Raw genomic sequence first — 16,197 nt, 5'->3', positions numbered from 1 at the left:
CTTCCCCCTCCCCCTCCCCCTCTCTCCCTCAGGACGGTTCCTCCCCTCTCCCCCTCCAGACCCCCTCTCAGAAAAAGCCTGACAGCTTTGCTCACAGCAAGTTAGAAATAACTAGAAAGTTTCCTGTTGAATATGTTGCCGGCTCTTTTCTCAGAGAAGGTGACTCTGGAGAAGGGAGGCGCCACAGTGAGCCCCAACTGGGCCCGAGTGGGGCTGGCCCAGAGGGCGGAGGGCAGCCCAGTCCCTGGAGGTGAACCGGCCTGGGGGTGGCGGAGAGTTGGGGGGACTCCCGGCCGGGGGTGTCTGGGTTCGCGGATGAAAGCGGGGAAGGCGGGGCTGCGGGTGGAGGTTTCAAGGGAGATTCTGGAATAGTTCCTGGGGAGAAGGGGGAGCTCCCTTGGGAAGCAGAGGCTCCCGGCCACACTGGGTCCAGCTCACGATGGAGACCTTGCCTTTACGGTGGTGCTGGTTTGTGTGGAATTAGACACCGAAGGTGGGATTTCAGACTGAGGGGGTATTTTGAAGAGGCTAGGGATCTCCCCAGGACTCCTAAACCATACTAGTAAATAATAATGACGCTTTCCCAACCCTTTTGAGTATTTTCCGTTAGGCAGCATTTCTGCAATAACTAGCCACCTACATCTGGGGTCATTTTTTACCAAATGTTCAATAGAGTGATCCCTTTCTCCTGGATCTTCTCCCGACCGCCCTTCCCAGCCCGAGACTCTGAGAGCTGCCCTTCCAGCTCTGGGTGTTGAGGCCCGCGTTTGTTCAGGACTCTGAGGTCTTGGGAGAGATCGGGAGCATTTTCCAAGCTCTTATCGCCGGCCCACTCCGTCCTGTCCTGAGTTTGGTCTCCAGCTGTGACCTGCAGGCCATCCCCGGGCTGAGCCCTGTGGCCTGACGTCCCTGCCATTCCCCCTACTGCCCCTGGCCCACTGCAGTCCCCGCAAGCCACCGGCGAAGGGACGCTGGCATCCCCGGCCTGCGGGACGCGTGGACTGTTGACCATCTTTCCTTCTTAGACAGAAAATGGTGTTTGGACTGCGCTGCCAGAGAGAGAGGTGAGGTGGAGTGGGCCCTGTTCCCGGCCTGTGGTGACCAGGAGGGGGACCCTCTTTGGGTCTAAGAGGAAGGGGAAATAGGGCTCTCGACTCCCCTTTCCTTGACTGTTACACGGTGTTCCTGCGACTCAGGGGTGGGCTGGAGAGCCTGGTCCTGGCAGTGGGGGCGTGCCTCTGTGTGTGTGTGTGTGTGTGTGTGTGTGTGTGTGTGTGTGCCCACAGGAGCCGGTGTCCTGGCAGTGTCAAGGTGCTCTACTTGTCCCAAGGGAGGGGTCTCAGAAGAGAAGGATGAGTCATGGGGATACTATTTCTGATCCTGATTGTGGGATCTGTCCAGAGTAGGGGGGGCTTTGGAGGCTTCGGGGAGAAGAGCTGGCCCAGCACTGAATGAGCAACGCTGAGCGTCCAGCCAGGGCTGGGTCCTTGCTTTCTGGCTGGAAAGGCAAGGTGGACCCATGGAGCAAGTACAAAAGGAAAGGAGAAGGGAGCGCGCTCTGGGCTCCACGCCTGGCTGTCCAAGGCGGCGAGGCACTGAGCCTCGCCTGCCCGGCAGCGGGAAGCCGGGGCTGAGCCCTGTTCCGGCGGCGGGACTTACTCCCCACGGTGTCGGACACGCCCGGTGGAGTGGGATTGGGGTCTGCACTGGGAGGAAAGCCCGTCCCCAGCCCCCAGTGAGGGCGCGAGTCACCCCAGCCTTACGCTCTGCTTTCCCTCCAGGCCCTACAAGCCCTTGTACATGGTGTGGCTCTTGGCTCTTGCAGGTACGATCCTGGGTGCGGGGTGACGGGAGGGGCCGGGAAGCCGGTTCCCGCCTCAGGGTCCCCCCCCACTGCCGACCAGGGCTTCCGAGGGCCCCTCCGAGGCTTCCCAGCTCCCGCGGACTGGCTGTGCAGCTCAGAGTCAAGGCTGCCCTTCTGTTTCTTTCTTCCCTTCCCTCCTTTCTGCCCTTCATAGTGAAACTAGGATTTGAACCCACGTTCAATTCTAAAACCCATGCCTCTCGCTCCCCAGAAAACCCATGAGCCCAAACCCACACAGCCTCCTAAAGCAGTGACCTTCTGGTCTTTGCTTGCATACCTTTTGAAGAATCCTATATCCCGCATACATTTTCATATCTAACATCTTTCATTACAAGTTCAGTCTAAACGGCTATAATTTCTGGCATATTGTAAATACTGATATTTTAAAGGGATTCCAGCGCCCTCTGAGATGTTTTCCCCCGGCCTTTCTCCACCCGCCCCCAGGAGTGGTGTACTACTACTTCCAGGAGTCCGCGGGGAGGCCAGCGCCGGACCCCGCCGTCACTGAAGAGTCCTCACAGGTGGGCACGGCCGAGGCCTGGAGGCAGGGAGGGTCTCACAGTAGCCGAACAGGAGTCCTGCTCCTTGACCTCAGTTGTTAACCGACTGTGTGTGTGTGTGTGTGTGTGTGTGTGCGCACGCGAGGGCTCTGCAGAAATTCTGTGTTTCTGGCAAAGTGTCAAAACGGAGGCCCCACCCTCCACGGGCTGGCTGGCTGGTCACCCCGGGCCTCTGTGGCAGTGGCCTCCACCATCCAGGAGGAACAGATGACCCCCCATTCACGTGAGTAGCCGTGGAATGTGGCTCAGCGCCCACGTGTGAATGCGGTGTGGCGAGGACACCTGCCTAGGGTCGCGTTCCCTTGTCCACATCCTGATCCAAGAACCTATGGCGGAAGCCCCGCCCCCGGCCCTGGGTCGGAAGAACACGGGTGGAGGCTGGACGGTCCGCTCACCCAGGGCCGCGTGCTGGATTCCGTGCTGTCCATCTGTCGCGTCATTCAAGCCTCACGGCAACCCAGCAGCTCACACTTTATACAGATCTAGGCCGTCCAAGTGACGGGACAGAACCACATGCCTGGTCTCTGGGGGCCTCCTCTGCACGGCGCTGTGGGGAAGAGAATCCCATAGAAACAAGGTTATCGGTGGCGCAGAAACTCTGAGAAGTATGTGCTACACCTTCGGGGGCGACCATTCAGGCAGAGGTGGGGAGCCCCTAAGAAGGCCCGTGTTGGCAGGTGCCTTGGACACCGCTGAGTCCAGCTTCACCTCCTCTCTTTGTTGTTGCTGTTTTTTAAAGTAACCAACTTTCCATTTAATAGTCTTATTGTCGCGGCACCTGGTGACTCAGGACTAAGCGCCCAACTCTTGATTTCCGCTAGGTTGTGATCTCCTGATTTGTGAGATTGAGCCCCAAGTTGAGCCTGCTTGGGATGCTCTCTGTCCCTCTTTCGCTGCCCCTCCTCCACTCGCTCTCGCTCTCTCAAAACAAAACAAAACAAAAAACAGCCAGTGAATTCTTGCAGTGGAAGCTGAGGCTGTAGCTCTGGTAACAACTGCACATTTACTGCCCCTCCCCCATGCACTGCCCCTCCCCCGTGCAGGTCACCTCCCCCCTCCTTCGTGCACCTCCCCTCCCCCAGCCTTCCAGTATAGATGGCTATAACTTTTGGGGTTGTAAAATTTTTGAGTAATGACATTTTTGATTGTTACAGTCTTTTAAATTACATCACCGTTTTGCTGATTTTTATATCATTTTGGCTTTTAAGTCCCCCTCCACGGCAGTGGGCTCTTTTTTACTTTCTTAATGTGAGGGTTTACATTTTTTAACTATGAAAACAGTATTCCTAGTGGTCAAGTAATATACTATGGCCACTCTTCGTGTGTGATTTTTGTCCTGCCCCTTTTTTAGTTTTCCTTCTACCTACACTTAATTTACCCAAGCTCTCTGCCAAAAAAAAGATCAATCTCCTTGCAATACATTTAGACAAATTAGGTGCTTTATCAATATGACAGTTTTCATGGAGCCCTGTGTTAGGGAGCTGGCCCTCCTCCTGTTTCCATGTGGACAGCATGCCCCCCATGGTCACCGCTCAGCTATCCCGGGGCCTCCCGTTCTCGTGGGTCTGGGGAGCACCCACCAACTCCTTCATTTTGGTGGGACCCAGCCTCTAGGAGAACCCCTGCTTCCTGAGGGGGGGTCTTTAGATATTACATGTCTGAAGCGGTCTTAATCCATATTCGACTAAGAGTTTGGAAAGATACAGAATTCTAGACCGGAAGTATTTTTCTCATAGGTCTTGAAGGTCCTCACTGTCTCCTGGCTTCAAAGACTTTCAAAGGAAAGTTTGACGAACGTTGAACTCCTAAAACAGGCTTTTTTCTTTGTCTTTCTGGAAGTTTTGGGGTTCCTTGACCTCAGTGTTCTCAAATGTACTGGTGGCAAGCTCTGGGGGTGGGTCCCCGTCATCCACTGTCCTGGGCACTCGGTGATTCCTTCTCTCCTGGAAACTCGTGTCCCTCATCTTTGGGAAATTGTCTTGACAAGAAAGGGACGTCTTTATTTGGTATCTCTCTCCTGCCACCTCGGTCTGTTGTCTCTGTTACCGTCTCTCAGGAAGGGCCGTGGAGGCTGCTGATCTCCTCTCTCTGTTCCTTCTGCAAAATGTTTTGTTTCTTTCAACTTGACCTTCTACACTTGGATTGGATTTTCATCCCCATGATTAGAGCATATTTTGTGTGCAGGAGTTAGAGGTGTTTTGAACATTTCTGTTTTACAGCCTATTTTTGTTTCATGAATGCAAAGTTTTAACCTTCCAAAGTCATCAGTTATTGTTCGTTCGAACTTCTGAAATTACTGGTAGTTTTTAGGGGTCTGCTTATGCAGGCATTGACAGCGGATTAGTGTGTAGCTGAGGTGGCCTTAGATGTCACCCCAGCCTTCCCTCCCTCCTCTCTCTCCTTGTCACGCAGCCCATAGGGGAGACCCTAAGGCCAGTGTGGGGGCTGATGGATAAGTGCTACCCTGTGACCGCTCAGGTAGGTGGGCGGCTGTCCTGGGCATCCGGGGCAGGTCAGGGAAGGACTCCCAGCCCCTCACAGCTGTGTGTCACTTCTCCTGTTTTCCTCTGTAGAGACGCAGAGTCAGGAGCGGGAAGAAGCAAGCGTCTGAGGTAAGTGAGGCACAGAGACACCCCCGCTCACGGCAGGGGACTCCCAGGGATGGTAACAACCCGCTCCCCCGAAGCTCCCCACTCACCGAGCAGGGAAGGGCTTCCTGGGAAAGCCGAAGAACTATGCACACTGCAGGTGCAGAGAACAGGGGGGGCGGCCAGGCATCCTGAGGGCCTTTCTGCCCACATCCTACCCTCCCTGCAGGCCATGCCCCCCAAGGCAGCTGGAGGACCCAATGGTGATGCCAAGGGGGAGACGGACATCTTGTCTCAGCATGAGGGGGCGGGGCGGGCCCCAGAGGAGGAAGCAGCTGGCCCCATTCCTGCCCGGAAGACGATGGCCCCGGAGGAAGAGGTGGCAGGGACCCAAGGCTGGGAGGTGAGGAAGGCTGGCGCCCCCACGGGGACATCCCCAGCATGGGTCCTACTCAGAAGCCCCAGAGCACTGCAGGGTGGGGGCTGTGAGGGGGGACGGGGCACTCCCAAGACCACTGGGCCAAATTGCCATCCCAGTGGAGCAAGGAGCCGTGCGGAGCCGAGAGGCTGCGGTCATGGTGTCCACAGGAACCCTGCCTCTCCTGACTTCCTGTGACACGAGGCCTTGGTTTCCCCACTTGTGTAGCGTAGAACCCGTCTTCGCCCCCACTGTGCCCTTTCTTTCTTCCCAGGCAAAGAAAAAGGTCCCCACGGAGATGGCAGTATACCCTTCTGGTAAGAGGGCAGGTCCCCCCCAGTGCAGGACTGTCCCTCCCCGACCTCAGCGATGCTGCCCCAGAGGTCACAGATCCCTCCTCTCAGACCTCGCGGCCTGGGTGGGGAGGGGAGGGGAGAAGTCCAGGGAGCCGGGGACTGAGGCCCCGCCCCTTGGGCTGGAGGACCGGCCAGACCTTTCCGGGCCTGTCCCCCCAGCATCAGAGGTGCCCCGGCCCTGGGGAAAGGCCCTCGCAGCAAGACACCCGCAGGCATGCCTGTTTGTGCTTTCTAGAGGCCTCCGAGGTGGACAGAGAGGAGGAAGGGCCTGGGGCCTGGGTCCCCCAGCTGCTGAGGCGGCTCTGGCTGGGCTGGTTCCCGCCCGACACTGACACCGGGAAGACTCAGAAGCACGAGTGACAAACCAATAAATCCAGTTACTGCTTCTGCAGACCCAGCTCCTCCTTTCAGGGGCTTCGTGTCTTCAAGACCCAGTGAGACCCTGTCCACACTCCCTGTCCTGACCAGCTGTGGGAACACCACCGCCTGCCCCTGGGCCTTGACTGACAGCAGACAGACTCAGTGCCAGGGGACAGGCCAAGGCCCCTGAGAGCGGGTGTGCCGTGTCTAGGAGTATTTAGAAGCTGCCGGTGGGCCCTCTGTCAGGATGCTGTTGGGTGAGGGGTGGGGGGTGGGGAGGTCCTCTGGTAAAAGAAGCCTCAGGGAGGGGGGCGCTTCTGACCTGAGTGTCTGTGGTCCCCAAGCTGTTACCTCAATGCACCAGGGGGTCCGTGCAGGACTTGGCTAAGTAGCCCACTCTCAGAGACCGCCAGGTGCTGCCCAGGTGCCCAGTCCAGAACCAGCCGATTGGGGGATGGGGACAGCGGTCCTGCTCCTGGCCGGAGCTCCAGGCTAACAGGGTCACAGCCCCAGAAGTCAGAGCAGGAAGACAGGCCCCAGCCAGCCACCTGATGCCACCATCTCATTGGCTGAAGGGGAAGCAGAAGCCCAGGGCAGCAGAGGGACTGGCCCAGGGTCACTCAGTGTCCTGGCAGAGCAAGGACGAAAGCCGGGTGTCCTCCTCCAGGGTCTCCACGTGGCCCCTTTGTCCTCTGACCATCCTACTGTCACATGAGTCCAAGGTTGACCCCCGTCCCTAGGGCATGCCTGGGGCCCACAGGTCACCCTGCCTACCCCTGGCCAAGTCTCCCGAGAGCCCGGCCTGACCCAGCCACTCAGGGGACTGTGCCCTAACTTGGGGCCAGATGGGTGTTCTCCTGCTCCAGCCTGGCCACGAATGGCCACGCCTGAGCAGGCACCCGGACACGAGCACCCCTGAGGGGCTGGGGAAGGAGGCCCGTCCTAGTTTGGGGTGACTGAGAGGCTCAGGGAGGTGGCTCACCCCCGGACTGCCATTAGGTTTCCTAGGGAAAGCTCTGGCACCTGAGCTGGCACATTCCTGGCCATCCTGAGCTCCTGGCCTTTGGGGCTGTGGCAGAGGGCGTGATGGCCTGTGGGGCGGGGCCGGTGGCACTGGACCTCACGTGTAGGTGTCCTGGCTGAGTGGGGTCCTCCCCACCCCCACCGGGGCCTGGCTGAGCTCTCTCAGCAGCTTGTTCTGGCTCTTCCTGGCATGGGCCAGGACCTCAGACATTGCCACTACCCAGAGCGGCCAGTGGTGGGTCTCTGTGGGTGAAGAGGGGGTAAGCTTGTCATCTTCTGACCCTCAGTATACCCACCTCTCAAATGGGATCAAATGCAAGGTAAGGATGAATAAGGCAGGGGTAGGGGCTGGCCCTGGGGAGGCTGCCGAGGCCCCATCCCTGCCAGCGGCTGGTCAGGGGGCCCTGCCGGGGACTCAGAAGCCCAGATGGAACCGCCAAACCGGTTTATTGCGTATCAGGGCCCCTGCTGAGGAGCCAGTTGGGGGCGGCCCCTCCCGCTAGCGGGGTGAGGCGCAGAGCTGGTAGGGCGGTGGCATCATCAGGAAGGAAAGGACACCGTGGTCGCTGGGGCGGGGCTGCCCCTCAGGCACCGAGAAGCTGAAGCGCTGTAGCAGACAGGTGAAGAAGAGGAAGAGCTCCATGCGGGCCAGGGGCTCCCCGAGGCATATGCGGCGGCCTGTGGGCGGGCGTGGGGGTGCTCAGTGAGCCTGGGCGCCTGGGCTCCGTCCCCCAGGACTCCCTTGGGAGGGGTCAGTGAGGTGGGCGCCCCAGGTACCTGCAGAGAAGGGCATGAAGGCCTCCTGCTTGACGAACTGGCCCTGGCTGTCCAGGAAGTGCTCGGGGTGGAAACGGAAGGGCTTCTTCCAGACCGTCTTGTCCTTCAGCACTGACGACAGGTTGGTGATAAGCGTTGTCCCCTGGCAGGAGATGCCTGGCATGGGCAGGGTCCAGGCGACGGGACGCCCAGACCCCGGCCATCAAACATGCGTGGGTGCACACTCTGCCTGGCACATGCAGGACTCTTTCAAATCACCCCTGGCCCAAGAGGCTGCTTAGCACCTTCTTTGTCCCCATGGCAGGGCCAAGTGACTCACCGCCCACACGGGTCCACACTGCCACCTGTCCCTGTGCACAGGCTTGTCCAAAACACCGTGCAGCGTTTCAGTCTGTCTGCTCCACCTGACTGGGGGCTCTGAAGAGACAGGCCGGCCCTGCCCTCTGCTCCCATCCCCCACACGTGCCCGGGCTGGGTGCGTGGGTTCCAGCCCCCGCCTTACCTGGCCTTGGCCGTGCTGCCTGGCGCTGAGCATGCATGCAGACACCTACCTTGGGGATGTGGAAGCCCTGCAGTTCAATGTCCCGGTATGTCATGTGGGGCACGCCCAGTGGGACGAGGTCCCCAAAGCGCTGCACCTCATGGATCACGGCCATGGTGAAGGGCATGCGGGTCTGGTCCCCAATCTGTGGTCGCTGTGCCAGCCCCAACACCTCATCTATCTCCTGTTGGACACGTCCTGGACAGACAGGCATCCCCACCGGTGGTCAGAACCCTGAGGTCTGGGCTCCGACCTCTGCCTGCCTGTCTGGAGGAGGCAGCTCTTACCCTTGAGCCAGGGCCCGGCCTCTGCTCAGAGCTTCGGGGGGCAAACCAAGCTTACGGGGCCCCAGCCGCCCCTCCTCCCCCTCATCCCTCCCATCTGGGCGCCAGGCTGAACTCACGCTGCACATCCGGGTGCAAGATCATGAGCAGGAGGGCCCAGGCCAGCGTGGCTGAGGTGGACACCATCCCAGCAACGAACAGGTCGGCTGTCACCATGAGCAGGTTCTCGTCATTGAAGCTGCTCTCGGGGTTCCCCTTCGCCTGGGCCATGCCAAGAGGGTGAGCTCGGGCAGAGGGAAGAAGCCCCCAGATGGTCCCCCACCCTGCACCCATCACTGATCACTGGGTGATGTACAGGCCCCACCTTCCTGGGCCTTGGTTCGTGGAGTCCATGGGGTGCTCAAACCACCACCACTGTCCCTGACACCTCACCTTTTCCACCTCATCCAGGAAGACGTCAGTCAGGTCTCGGGGTGGCTGGGTGGGGTCCCGTGTCATCCTGTGTTCCCGGACCAGTTCATCCAGGAGGATCACTAAGGCCTTCTGCCCCGAGAAGACCTTGTCGGCCAGGCCCGGGATGCGCAGCAGCACAGGGATGGAGTTCAGGGCCTGTGAGGGCCGCAGATGGGGGACCGTCCTATGCCCAGCTGTCCGCCCTGATCAGTCAGGTCCCCGCCACCTCCAGGGTGCCCCTAGCGGTGACATGGTTCCTCCCTAATTTCGGGCCTTGGTCCTCTTTCCTGGCTCAGGGCCCAGAAGGATAAATCTAAACTCTAGATCTCACGGGCTCTAGTGGCTTCCAGGGAAGGAGGTAGACTCCTAACTTGACCGTCTCCTGGGCTCCTGGACCCGGGTCTGCCTCTCCCATCTCCCTCTGCGATTTGCCCCCCTTCTCCAGGCCTTTTGTCTTGGAAGCCTTTCTCCGAGGCCCCTCTGGACTCCTCCTTCGCCTCCTCCTCCTCCGGGAGGCCCATTTTAGGGCGGGGCTCGCCCTGCAGGGCTCTCTGGCGCCCCACCCCGCACCTCCCGCAGGAAGCCGCTGTCCTCCTCCAGGCCCTGCTGCACCGCGTCTATCAGCTGGCGGAGGCGCGAGTCGTCGTACTCGAAGCGGCGCCCGAAGGTGAGGGACGCGATCACGTTGCTCACAGCTTTATTCAGGAGGTCGCTGGGGCTGAAGGGGCGTCCTGAGAGGGGACAGGGCGGGTCAGGGGGAGTCTCCTCCATCTCTTCCCCTGCCCCTCCGTCCCTGTCTCCTGTGGCGCTCAGCCCCAACACGCACCGGCTTGGTCGGCGAAGGCTGCACAGAGGCACGAGGCCTCCTCGGTCACCCACTGCTCCAGTGACTTCTTGCCCAGGCCGAAGTTGCGCAGGGTGGACAAGGAGAAGCGCCGCTGCTCGCGCCACGCGCTCCCGTAGCGCGCCAGGAACAGCCCTGGGGGCGGGGCCGTGGGCGTGGTTTGCGCACAGTCTGTTTTGTGCTCGGCCACGCCCCTTTCTCAAGGCCCCGCCCCTGCCCCGTTCACACGCCCTGCCCCTTGCCCGCCCACACGAACTTTGCTCCCCACGCCCACTAAATCGCGCCCACTTTGACACCCACTTGCCTCTGGGGACTGAGCTCTCTGCCTGCCCGCCAGCTCTCCTCTGCTGGGGGCCGGTGTTGGCATCACTCTGTTCTGCCCACCTAGACCCCTTCCCAGTCGGGAAAAGTCCCGGCCCGGCCCCTGCCTCGCCCATACCGACTTCCATCTCACCATTCCCGCCCACCCTGACATCCTTTTCTTGCTTGATTCAGCCCTGGGCCCGCCCCTTCTCGGTCAGGCTCCGCTCTCAACCTCCCCCGCCACCTGCGGCCACTCCTAATTCGCTGACTCCTCCCTGCACTGCCCGTCCACGATCCCGCCTCCGCTTGGCCCTGCCTGATCTTGAGTCACTGCTGGCCCAGTCCCCGCCAGACCTCGGTCTGCCCCCCCCCCACCCCCGCTTGCCTTGGGAGCGCGGCCCGAACCCCAGGTGCTCATAGATCGGCGTAGGTGGGCGGTCGGCCGTGTCCTCGCTGTGGTAGACCAGTGCCTCGCGCACGGCCTCCAAGCCGTTTAGCACGACCACGGGCGTCCAGGCCACTTGCAAGCTGAACACGTCCCCGAAGCGGTGCCGCAGCTGCACGCCAAGGAGTGACAGCGTATGTCAAGCCTGTCCCCACCCACCAGGCTACCGCTAGCCTTGGGGCACCCCTAGGCCATCAGCAGCATGTATGCTGTTGCAAGGGCGAGGTCTGGCCTCGTGACCCTGGGGGTCACATTGTCTATGGAGGAGGACCTCACCCTGGATCAGACCTCTCAGCTAGGACTTTGGAAAGGTCACCAAAATTGTCAGTAGGCCAAATTGGGATCCCATTCTACAGGTGAAGAAACTGAAGTTTATAGAGGTGAGCACTGAGACCCAAAAAACCACAGCAGCAAAAGAGTTAAAACTGCCACTGTAATTATGTCACCCTTGGTTTCCTGATTTAAATGGGGCTCGTACCTGACTTTGACTCTGGTCATGATCTCACTGTGAGTTCGAGCCCCTCATAGGGGGCGCTCAAGCCCAATTCGAGTGAGCCCTGCTTCTCTCTCTCTGCCCCTTGTGGAACTCTCTCTCTCTCTCTCTCTGCCCCTCACACACTTGTGCCCTCTTTCAGTAAATAAAAGAAAAGAAAAGAAAAGAAAATGGACCTCATGATGAGACTTCTCCCATTCTCAAGACCGTTTCTCCTGCCGTAATCAGAAGGGACGCCGGTCACATAATTTAAGTGCTGTCCTACGGGATCTCAAGTCCACTGCCAAGCCCACACCCCACTCCAGGCCTTTGCCCTCTTTGACCTTTGATTGGAAAATCCCAAACGTCATTTGGGCCTTGCACAAAGGCCGTCCGCAGTAAGCCTCTCACACCTGCCTCCTGGGCTCGGCCCATCTCCTGCGGCTTCACCCACCGCCCGCTGTCTGCTGCTAGTGGGGGTCCCGTCCCCCTCCGCTGCTCCCCGCCTCCCACCTTCCTTACCTTGTCAAAGTAGCAAAGTGTGTTCTGGAAGTCCATTTGCAGCAGGTTGCCCAGCAGAGGCAGCGGCATGGGGCCCGGCGGGAAGCGGGCGGCCCAGAATTTACGCCTGTGCAAAAGGTCCACCAGGAGCAGGAAGACGGCCACAGCGATGGCCAGGGGCCCCAGCGCGGCCGAGGTCAGCAGCCCCATGGCTGCCTCGGAGCCCCTCACCACACCAGGCACCTCGGACCAGGCGGGATGGGCACTCTCCCCACTCTGTGAGCTCAGCCAGCCTGGCCTCACTTTCTAAAGGGAGCAGAGACCGGTCTTTGTCCTTTGCCCTGAATCAACATATCAGGGCGACTGTGTGGCCAGAGGACGCAAGGAGGGGCCAAGGAAGGTCAAGTGCAGGGGTGGCCACTGAAGTCCTGCCCCTCTTGGACTCTCCGGGTTCTTCCCCAGGCTGATGGCGTGAGATTAGGGGAGAGACAAGAAGCCCACCCCTCAGCCTGATTCGGCAGCGCTGTTACCGGCTCCGAGGAAAATCTGGGGTCATTGGACTTGGTTCTGCCATCCACCTGTCATATTAGGTCACACCCCTTAATGCGGTCACAGCCTCAGAACATGCCCTTGTCTTCTCATGTTACCTGGTCCCTCCCAAGTTTGTTACTGGCACTTGTCCAGTGCCTTAGGGAGGTCACGGTGATCTGGACCATGGCAGGGATGACATTCTTGGTGTCCCCTTTCTTCACACTACTGCACTCAACACGCAAAGAACCCACAATCACAAACCACTCACACGTTCACAGACACTACCTACATGCTCGCACACTGACGCGCAATCACAGCACACATTTACACACTCACAAAACCACTCAAACACACACACACAGACCCAGGACCAAGTCACCCTAGTTCCCAGGGGCTGTCCAGACCCCGCCCCTGCCTCCTGCCCGAGCCTGCCCACAGTGGTGCTGTGGCCTCTCACCTGGCAGGCTGGGGGCCCAGCTTCTCAGTTCTGGCCTGATCACGGCCTAGGGAGCTTGCATCTGGGGGTGCGGAGGCAGCTGGGCTTTGGTCAGAGCTCCTTACTCTGACCCGCCAGCTCAACGGCCTGGAGGCTCCTTCCTAAGTTTGTTACAAAGTGGTTCTTGGACTTCCTAGCTCTCGTGGCCACCCAACTGATGAATGTCCTTTGAGCCTGTCCACTCTCCAGGCTCAGCGACATGGGGCGCGGGCACTTTCCCTTGTTGACTGAGCTGCTGTGAGCTCAGGGTGTGAGGGTGGCTTGGATGGGAGAGGTGCCCCCCCTCCAAGGAGGGGGCCTGCTGCCTTCTCCTCCTCATTGGTCCTCGAAAGTCAGCTGCTCAAACTCATTCTGGAAGACGAGGGGATGGAGACCCAGTGGGACACAATTTCTTTGCGCCCCCACAGGCGTCCCCTGCTGCGGACCCCAGGGAATGAATTTTCGGGCCTCCCCTTGTGCCAGCTCCTTCCTCTTCCCCCGGGCCCGGGTCCCCCCTGGGTCCCCCCTGGCTCCAGCCCTGAGCCTTCTAGTCCTGACTCGGAGGTTCTTCCAGGAAAGACGCACGCCTCTGTACCACCAGCACCAGGCTGCAGCCGTGCCTGCCGGATCCTTCCTCTTGCTCAGCCCCTGCCCCCTACGTAGGGGGGTGACCACACCGTGCCTGGCCTCATGCTCCTTCAACAATGAAAAAGGGGTGGGAATTAAAGCTGAATTGTTAGTGAGGCCAAAACCCGCTCAGATGAGAAGGTAGTGGTGGGGAGGGCATTTCCTGGGTAGGGCTCAGGCCCCTTCACCCATCCCAGGGGTGTGTGAGGCTCATGATCATTCTGGAAACAGCTGGAGTATTCTCCCTCTCAGCTGAAGCAGGGCCTGGGGGAGGCATACCCTATCCCCACCCCATCCCCCCAAGTTCTTTCCCTCCTTCTCCTTCCCCAATCTTAAGAGGACCAGGATCTTCCCCGGGGTGCCCTCTGACATCCCTGGCTCAGAGATGCCATTTAGAGATGGCACCCTGGGGTCATGTGGCTTCCAATGTTCACAATTCCTGCTTGGCCTGTGGGAGCTGCTTCCTTCCCGAATTCCCACACTCCTGCTCTCCTGCTGGGTCCAGGGTCTCATCTGCTGGAGCCCATCTGGGCCTTTGCTGCATCTTGCTTTGACCAAGTACTTGGTGGGCTTGGATTCTGTCCCACCCACACCCAGAGGTACTACATGCTGGGTACTTGGTCTGGGTGCTAGGCTAAGTACTGACAACACAGTGGGAAGCCGATGGTGGGCCCTGCTCCAAGGTGCTCAGGACCTGGAGGCGGCCAGGCCAGCAGTGCGGAGACTGCTTTCAGAGTCACGGGGACACTGCCCAGGCCAGTCAGGGCTTTCTGGGGGACTCTGACAGGGCTTCAAAGTCTCATGGGGCCTTCAAAGCTGAAGGGAGGGGACTGGAGACAGCGGCTTTGCAAGGCTGGCTGAGGTCTAGACTGTGAGAAACTGGGGCCTCTGGGCTTCCAGGAGGCACGGAGACCACTTCTGGGGCCACTCGACAGAGCAGGAGGGCAGGACCGCAGGCACCCTCGGGCCTCTGATAGGCCTCAGCTGTGTGCTCCTGTTCCAGGAGCGGCGACCTACTACCCGGATTGCCGGTCACAGCGAGCAGAGGGGCCGAGGGTTCGGTCACACAGGGCCTTAGACAAACGGCCCTCATCTATCCTTTCTTTTGATTGCATCATGCCCTCCCCGGTCAGTCACCCTAACAGGGTTGTGAAGGGCAGCGGCCTCCCCGAATCAGGGGCCTGTTGTCCAGGGTGGGTGGCCTCGTGAGGCCTGTGGCCTTTTGCAATCATTGTGCAATCACAGCTCTGTGTGCCAAGCACCGCTGTTCACGTGTCCTCTCCAAAGCCCCTAAGGCCGGTGGCTTCAAGTTCATGATAGGGGGTCAAAGTCATAGCGCAGCAGTAGGGTCCATTTCAAAACGCACGCTCTGACTTACTGTTCTACACTGGGCCAAAAGTCTCCAAGGGCCAGCTCTTGAGTCACTAGGATTTATTAACAGACACACTCACCCTCCCCAGCCCCCAGTCAGGTGGTGACGCTGCTCAGGTGAAGCGGAGATGAGTGAGCTCTTCCCAGGGGCCACACGTGTCACTGGAGTTCACCTGCGCGGGGAGAGATGCCACAGACAAGGCGCGGACCAGGAATTGCCCACCCCCAGACCCCGGCATCCCTGGGCGGGGGGATTGGGGGGGCTTCGGCAACCAGTGAGGGCACTGGGAACATTGGTGGCGTTTTGATAGCCATGACCCCTCCCCGCGGCATGGCAGCACCCACAGAGAAAACCCCCGAAATTCCTGGGGACAGAAAGGTGCAGAAAGTCAAAGCGAACCCTGCGTGCAGCCTGGTGGGACACACGGGCCCGGACCTCACACCTGTCACTCGGGCAGCAGCCCCGCATGCCTGCGATCTGGTGGAGGAACCAGGAGGCGGCCCAGAGGCCCTGCGCAGCCTCCGTGGCCGAGTGCAGGGGGCGCGAGGGGCCCACCTCCCCGAGGTGTTTTAAGGGTACAGGGCTTTGGCTCCTCACAACAGAAGGTTCTGGAGATTGGCCGCACAACAATGCTTATACTTAACACTGCTAACTGCATGCTGGGTAAGGTGATACATCTTGTTTTTATCCGCAGTTTTAAAATTGTGAAAAAAAGTGATGTTATCACCATCACACGCCTATTAGAAAGGCTGAAATCCAGACCGCTGACACCACCATACACGGTTAAGGACGTGGAGCGACAGGAACGCCCCGCGTGGCCGGTGAGAAGGCAGAACGGAGGTGCGGCCGCCATGCAGTCAGCTGGTGGCCCCTTACAAAACGACACCTTCTTACCATGTGATCCAGCAAGATCTTCGATTCCGACCCAAAGGAGGTGGGGACTGACATCCACACAAAAGCACGCACACGCGTATTCCTAAGAGCTTTACTCCTACTTTGCCGAAACTGGGAGGCAAGCAAGGTGTCTCTTGGTAGGTGAGTGAACCGTGCCACCTCTGGACAATGGAATATTCCTCAGCACTAGAAAGAAATGAGCTATCAAAGCCACGAAAAGACACGGAGGAACCTTGAATGCATCTTCACTAAGTGAAGAAAGGCAATCTGACAAGGCTACATACTATACGATTCCAACCATATGACATTCCAGAAAAGGCAAAACTGTGGAGACAGTAGACGGATCAGCGGCTGCCAGGGGCTGGGAGGAGGGCGGATGGGCGGAGGGCTCGCAGGACATGGAGCCCGCTCTGCGTGACACCCTGACGGTGGATGGGGCCACCGCACGATCTGTCCAAACAATGGAGTGTCCAACACCAGGAATGAACTTGAGTGTCAACTACGGGCTC

General features: G+C 59.4%; 2 protein-coding genes across 2 annotated transcripts; one reads left to right on the top strand and one right to left on the bottom strand.

Annotated features, from left to right (window-relative positions):
- The first annotated feature begins 117 nt into the window (after nt 1-117).
- LOC115304231 lies at nt 118-6,177 on the top strand. Its single transcript, XM_029954338.1, has 10 exons — nt 118-250; nt 373-493; nt 1,026-1,064; nt 1,782-1,825; nt 2,309-2,385; nt 4,837-4,902; nt 4,998-5,036; nt 5,242-5,415; nt 5,705-5,747; nt 6,022-6,177. Exons 1-10 carry the CDS (start codon nt 133-135, stop codon nt 6,144-6,146), a joined length of 846 nt encoding a protein of 281 aa, XP_029810198.1. The 5' UTR covers nt 118-132; the 3' UTR covers nt 6,147-6,177.
- Nucleotides 6,178-7,597: 1,420 nt separating this feature from the next.
- On the bottom strand, nt 7,598-12,084 carry LOC115304800 (cytochrome P450 2D15-like). The gene is made up of 9 exons (XM_029955120.1): nt 11,811-12,084; nt 10,757-10,928; nt 10,051-10,203; nt 9,795-9,955; nt 9,204-9,380; nt 8,891-9,032; nt 8,498-8,685; nt 7,947-8,088; nt 7,598-7,847 (listed from the first exon to the last, which is right to left on the bottom strand). Exons 1-9 carry the CDS (start codon nt 11,997-11,999, stop codon nt 7,669-7,671), a joined length of 1,503 nt encoding a protein of 500 aa, XP_029810980.1. The 5' UTR covers nt 12,000-12,084; the 3' UTR covers nt 7,598-7,668.
- Between the last annotated feature and the right edge of the window lie 4,113 nt (nt 12,085-16,197).

Source organism: Suricata suricatta, chromosome 10 (assembly GCF_006229205.1).
Source record: "Suricata suricatta isolate VVHF042 chromosome 10, meerkat_22Aug2017_6uvM2_HiC, whole genome shotgun sequence".
Taxonomy (NCBI): Eukaryota; Metazoa; Chordata; class Mammalia; order Carnivora; family Herpestidae; genus Suricata; species Suricata suricatta.
The sequence above is the reverse complement of the archived record's forward strand: the minus strand, read 5'-3'. Positions and strand labels throughout refer to the sequence as shown.

What these genes read in the sequence shown, in the direction of transcription:
- LOC115304231 (XM_029954338.1), top strand. Translation starts at nt 133, where the DNA reads ATGTTGCCGGCTCTTTTCTCAGAGAAGGTGACTCTGGAGAAGGGAGGC. An exon ending in TCACTGAAGAGTCCTCACAG is followed by an intron (nt 2,386 to 4,836) that starts GTGGGCACGGCC and finishes CTTGTCACGCAG; the next exon opens with CCCATAGGGGAGACCCTAAG. An exon ending in GCTACCCTGTGACCGCTCAG is followed by an intron (nt 4,903 to 4,997) that starts GTAGGTGGGCGG and finishes TTTCCTCTGTAG; the next exon opens with AGACGCAGAGTCAGGAGCGG.
- LOC115304800 (XM_029955120.1), bottom strand. Translation starts at nt 11,999, where the DNA reads ATGGGGCTGCTGACCTCGGCCGCGCTGGGGCCCCTGGCCATCGCTGTG. An exon ending in ACAGCGGCTTCCTGCGGGAG is followed by an intron (nt 9,381 to 9,794) that starts GTGCGGGGTGGG and finishes CGGCCCTCACAG; the next exon opens with GCCCTGAACTCCATCCCTGT. An exon ending in AGGGCTTCCACATCCCCAAG is followed by an intron (nt 8,089 to 8,497) that starts GTAGGTGTCTGC and finishes ATCTCCTGCCAG; the next exon opens with GGGACAACGCTTATCACCAA.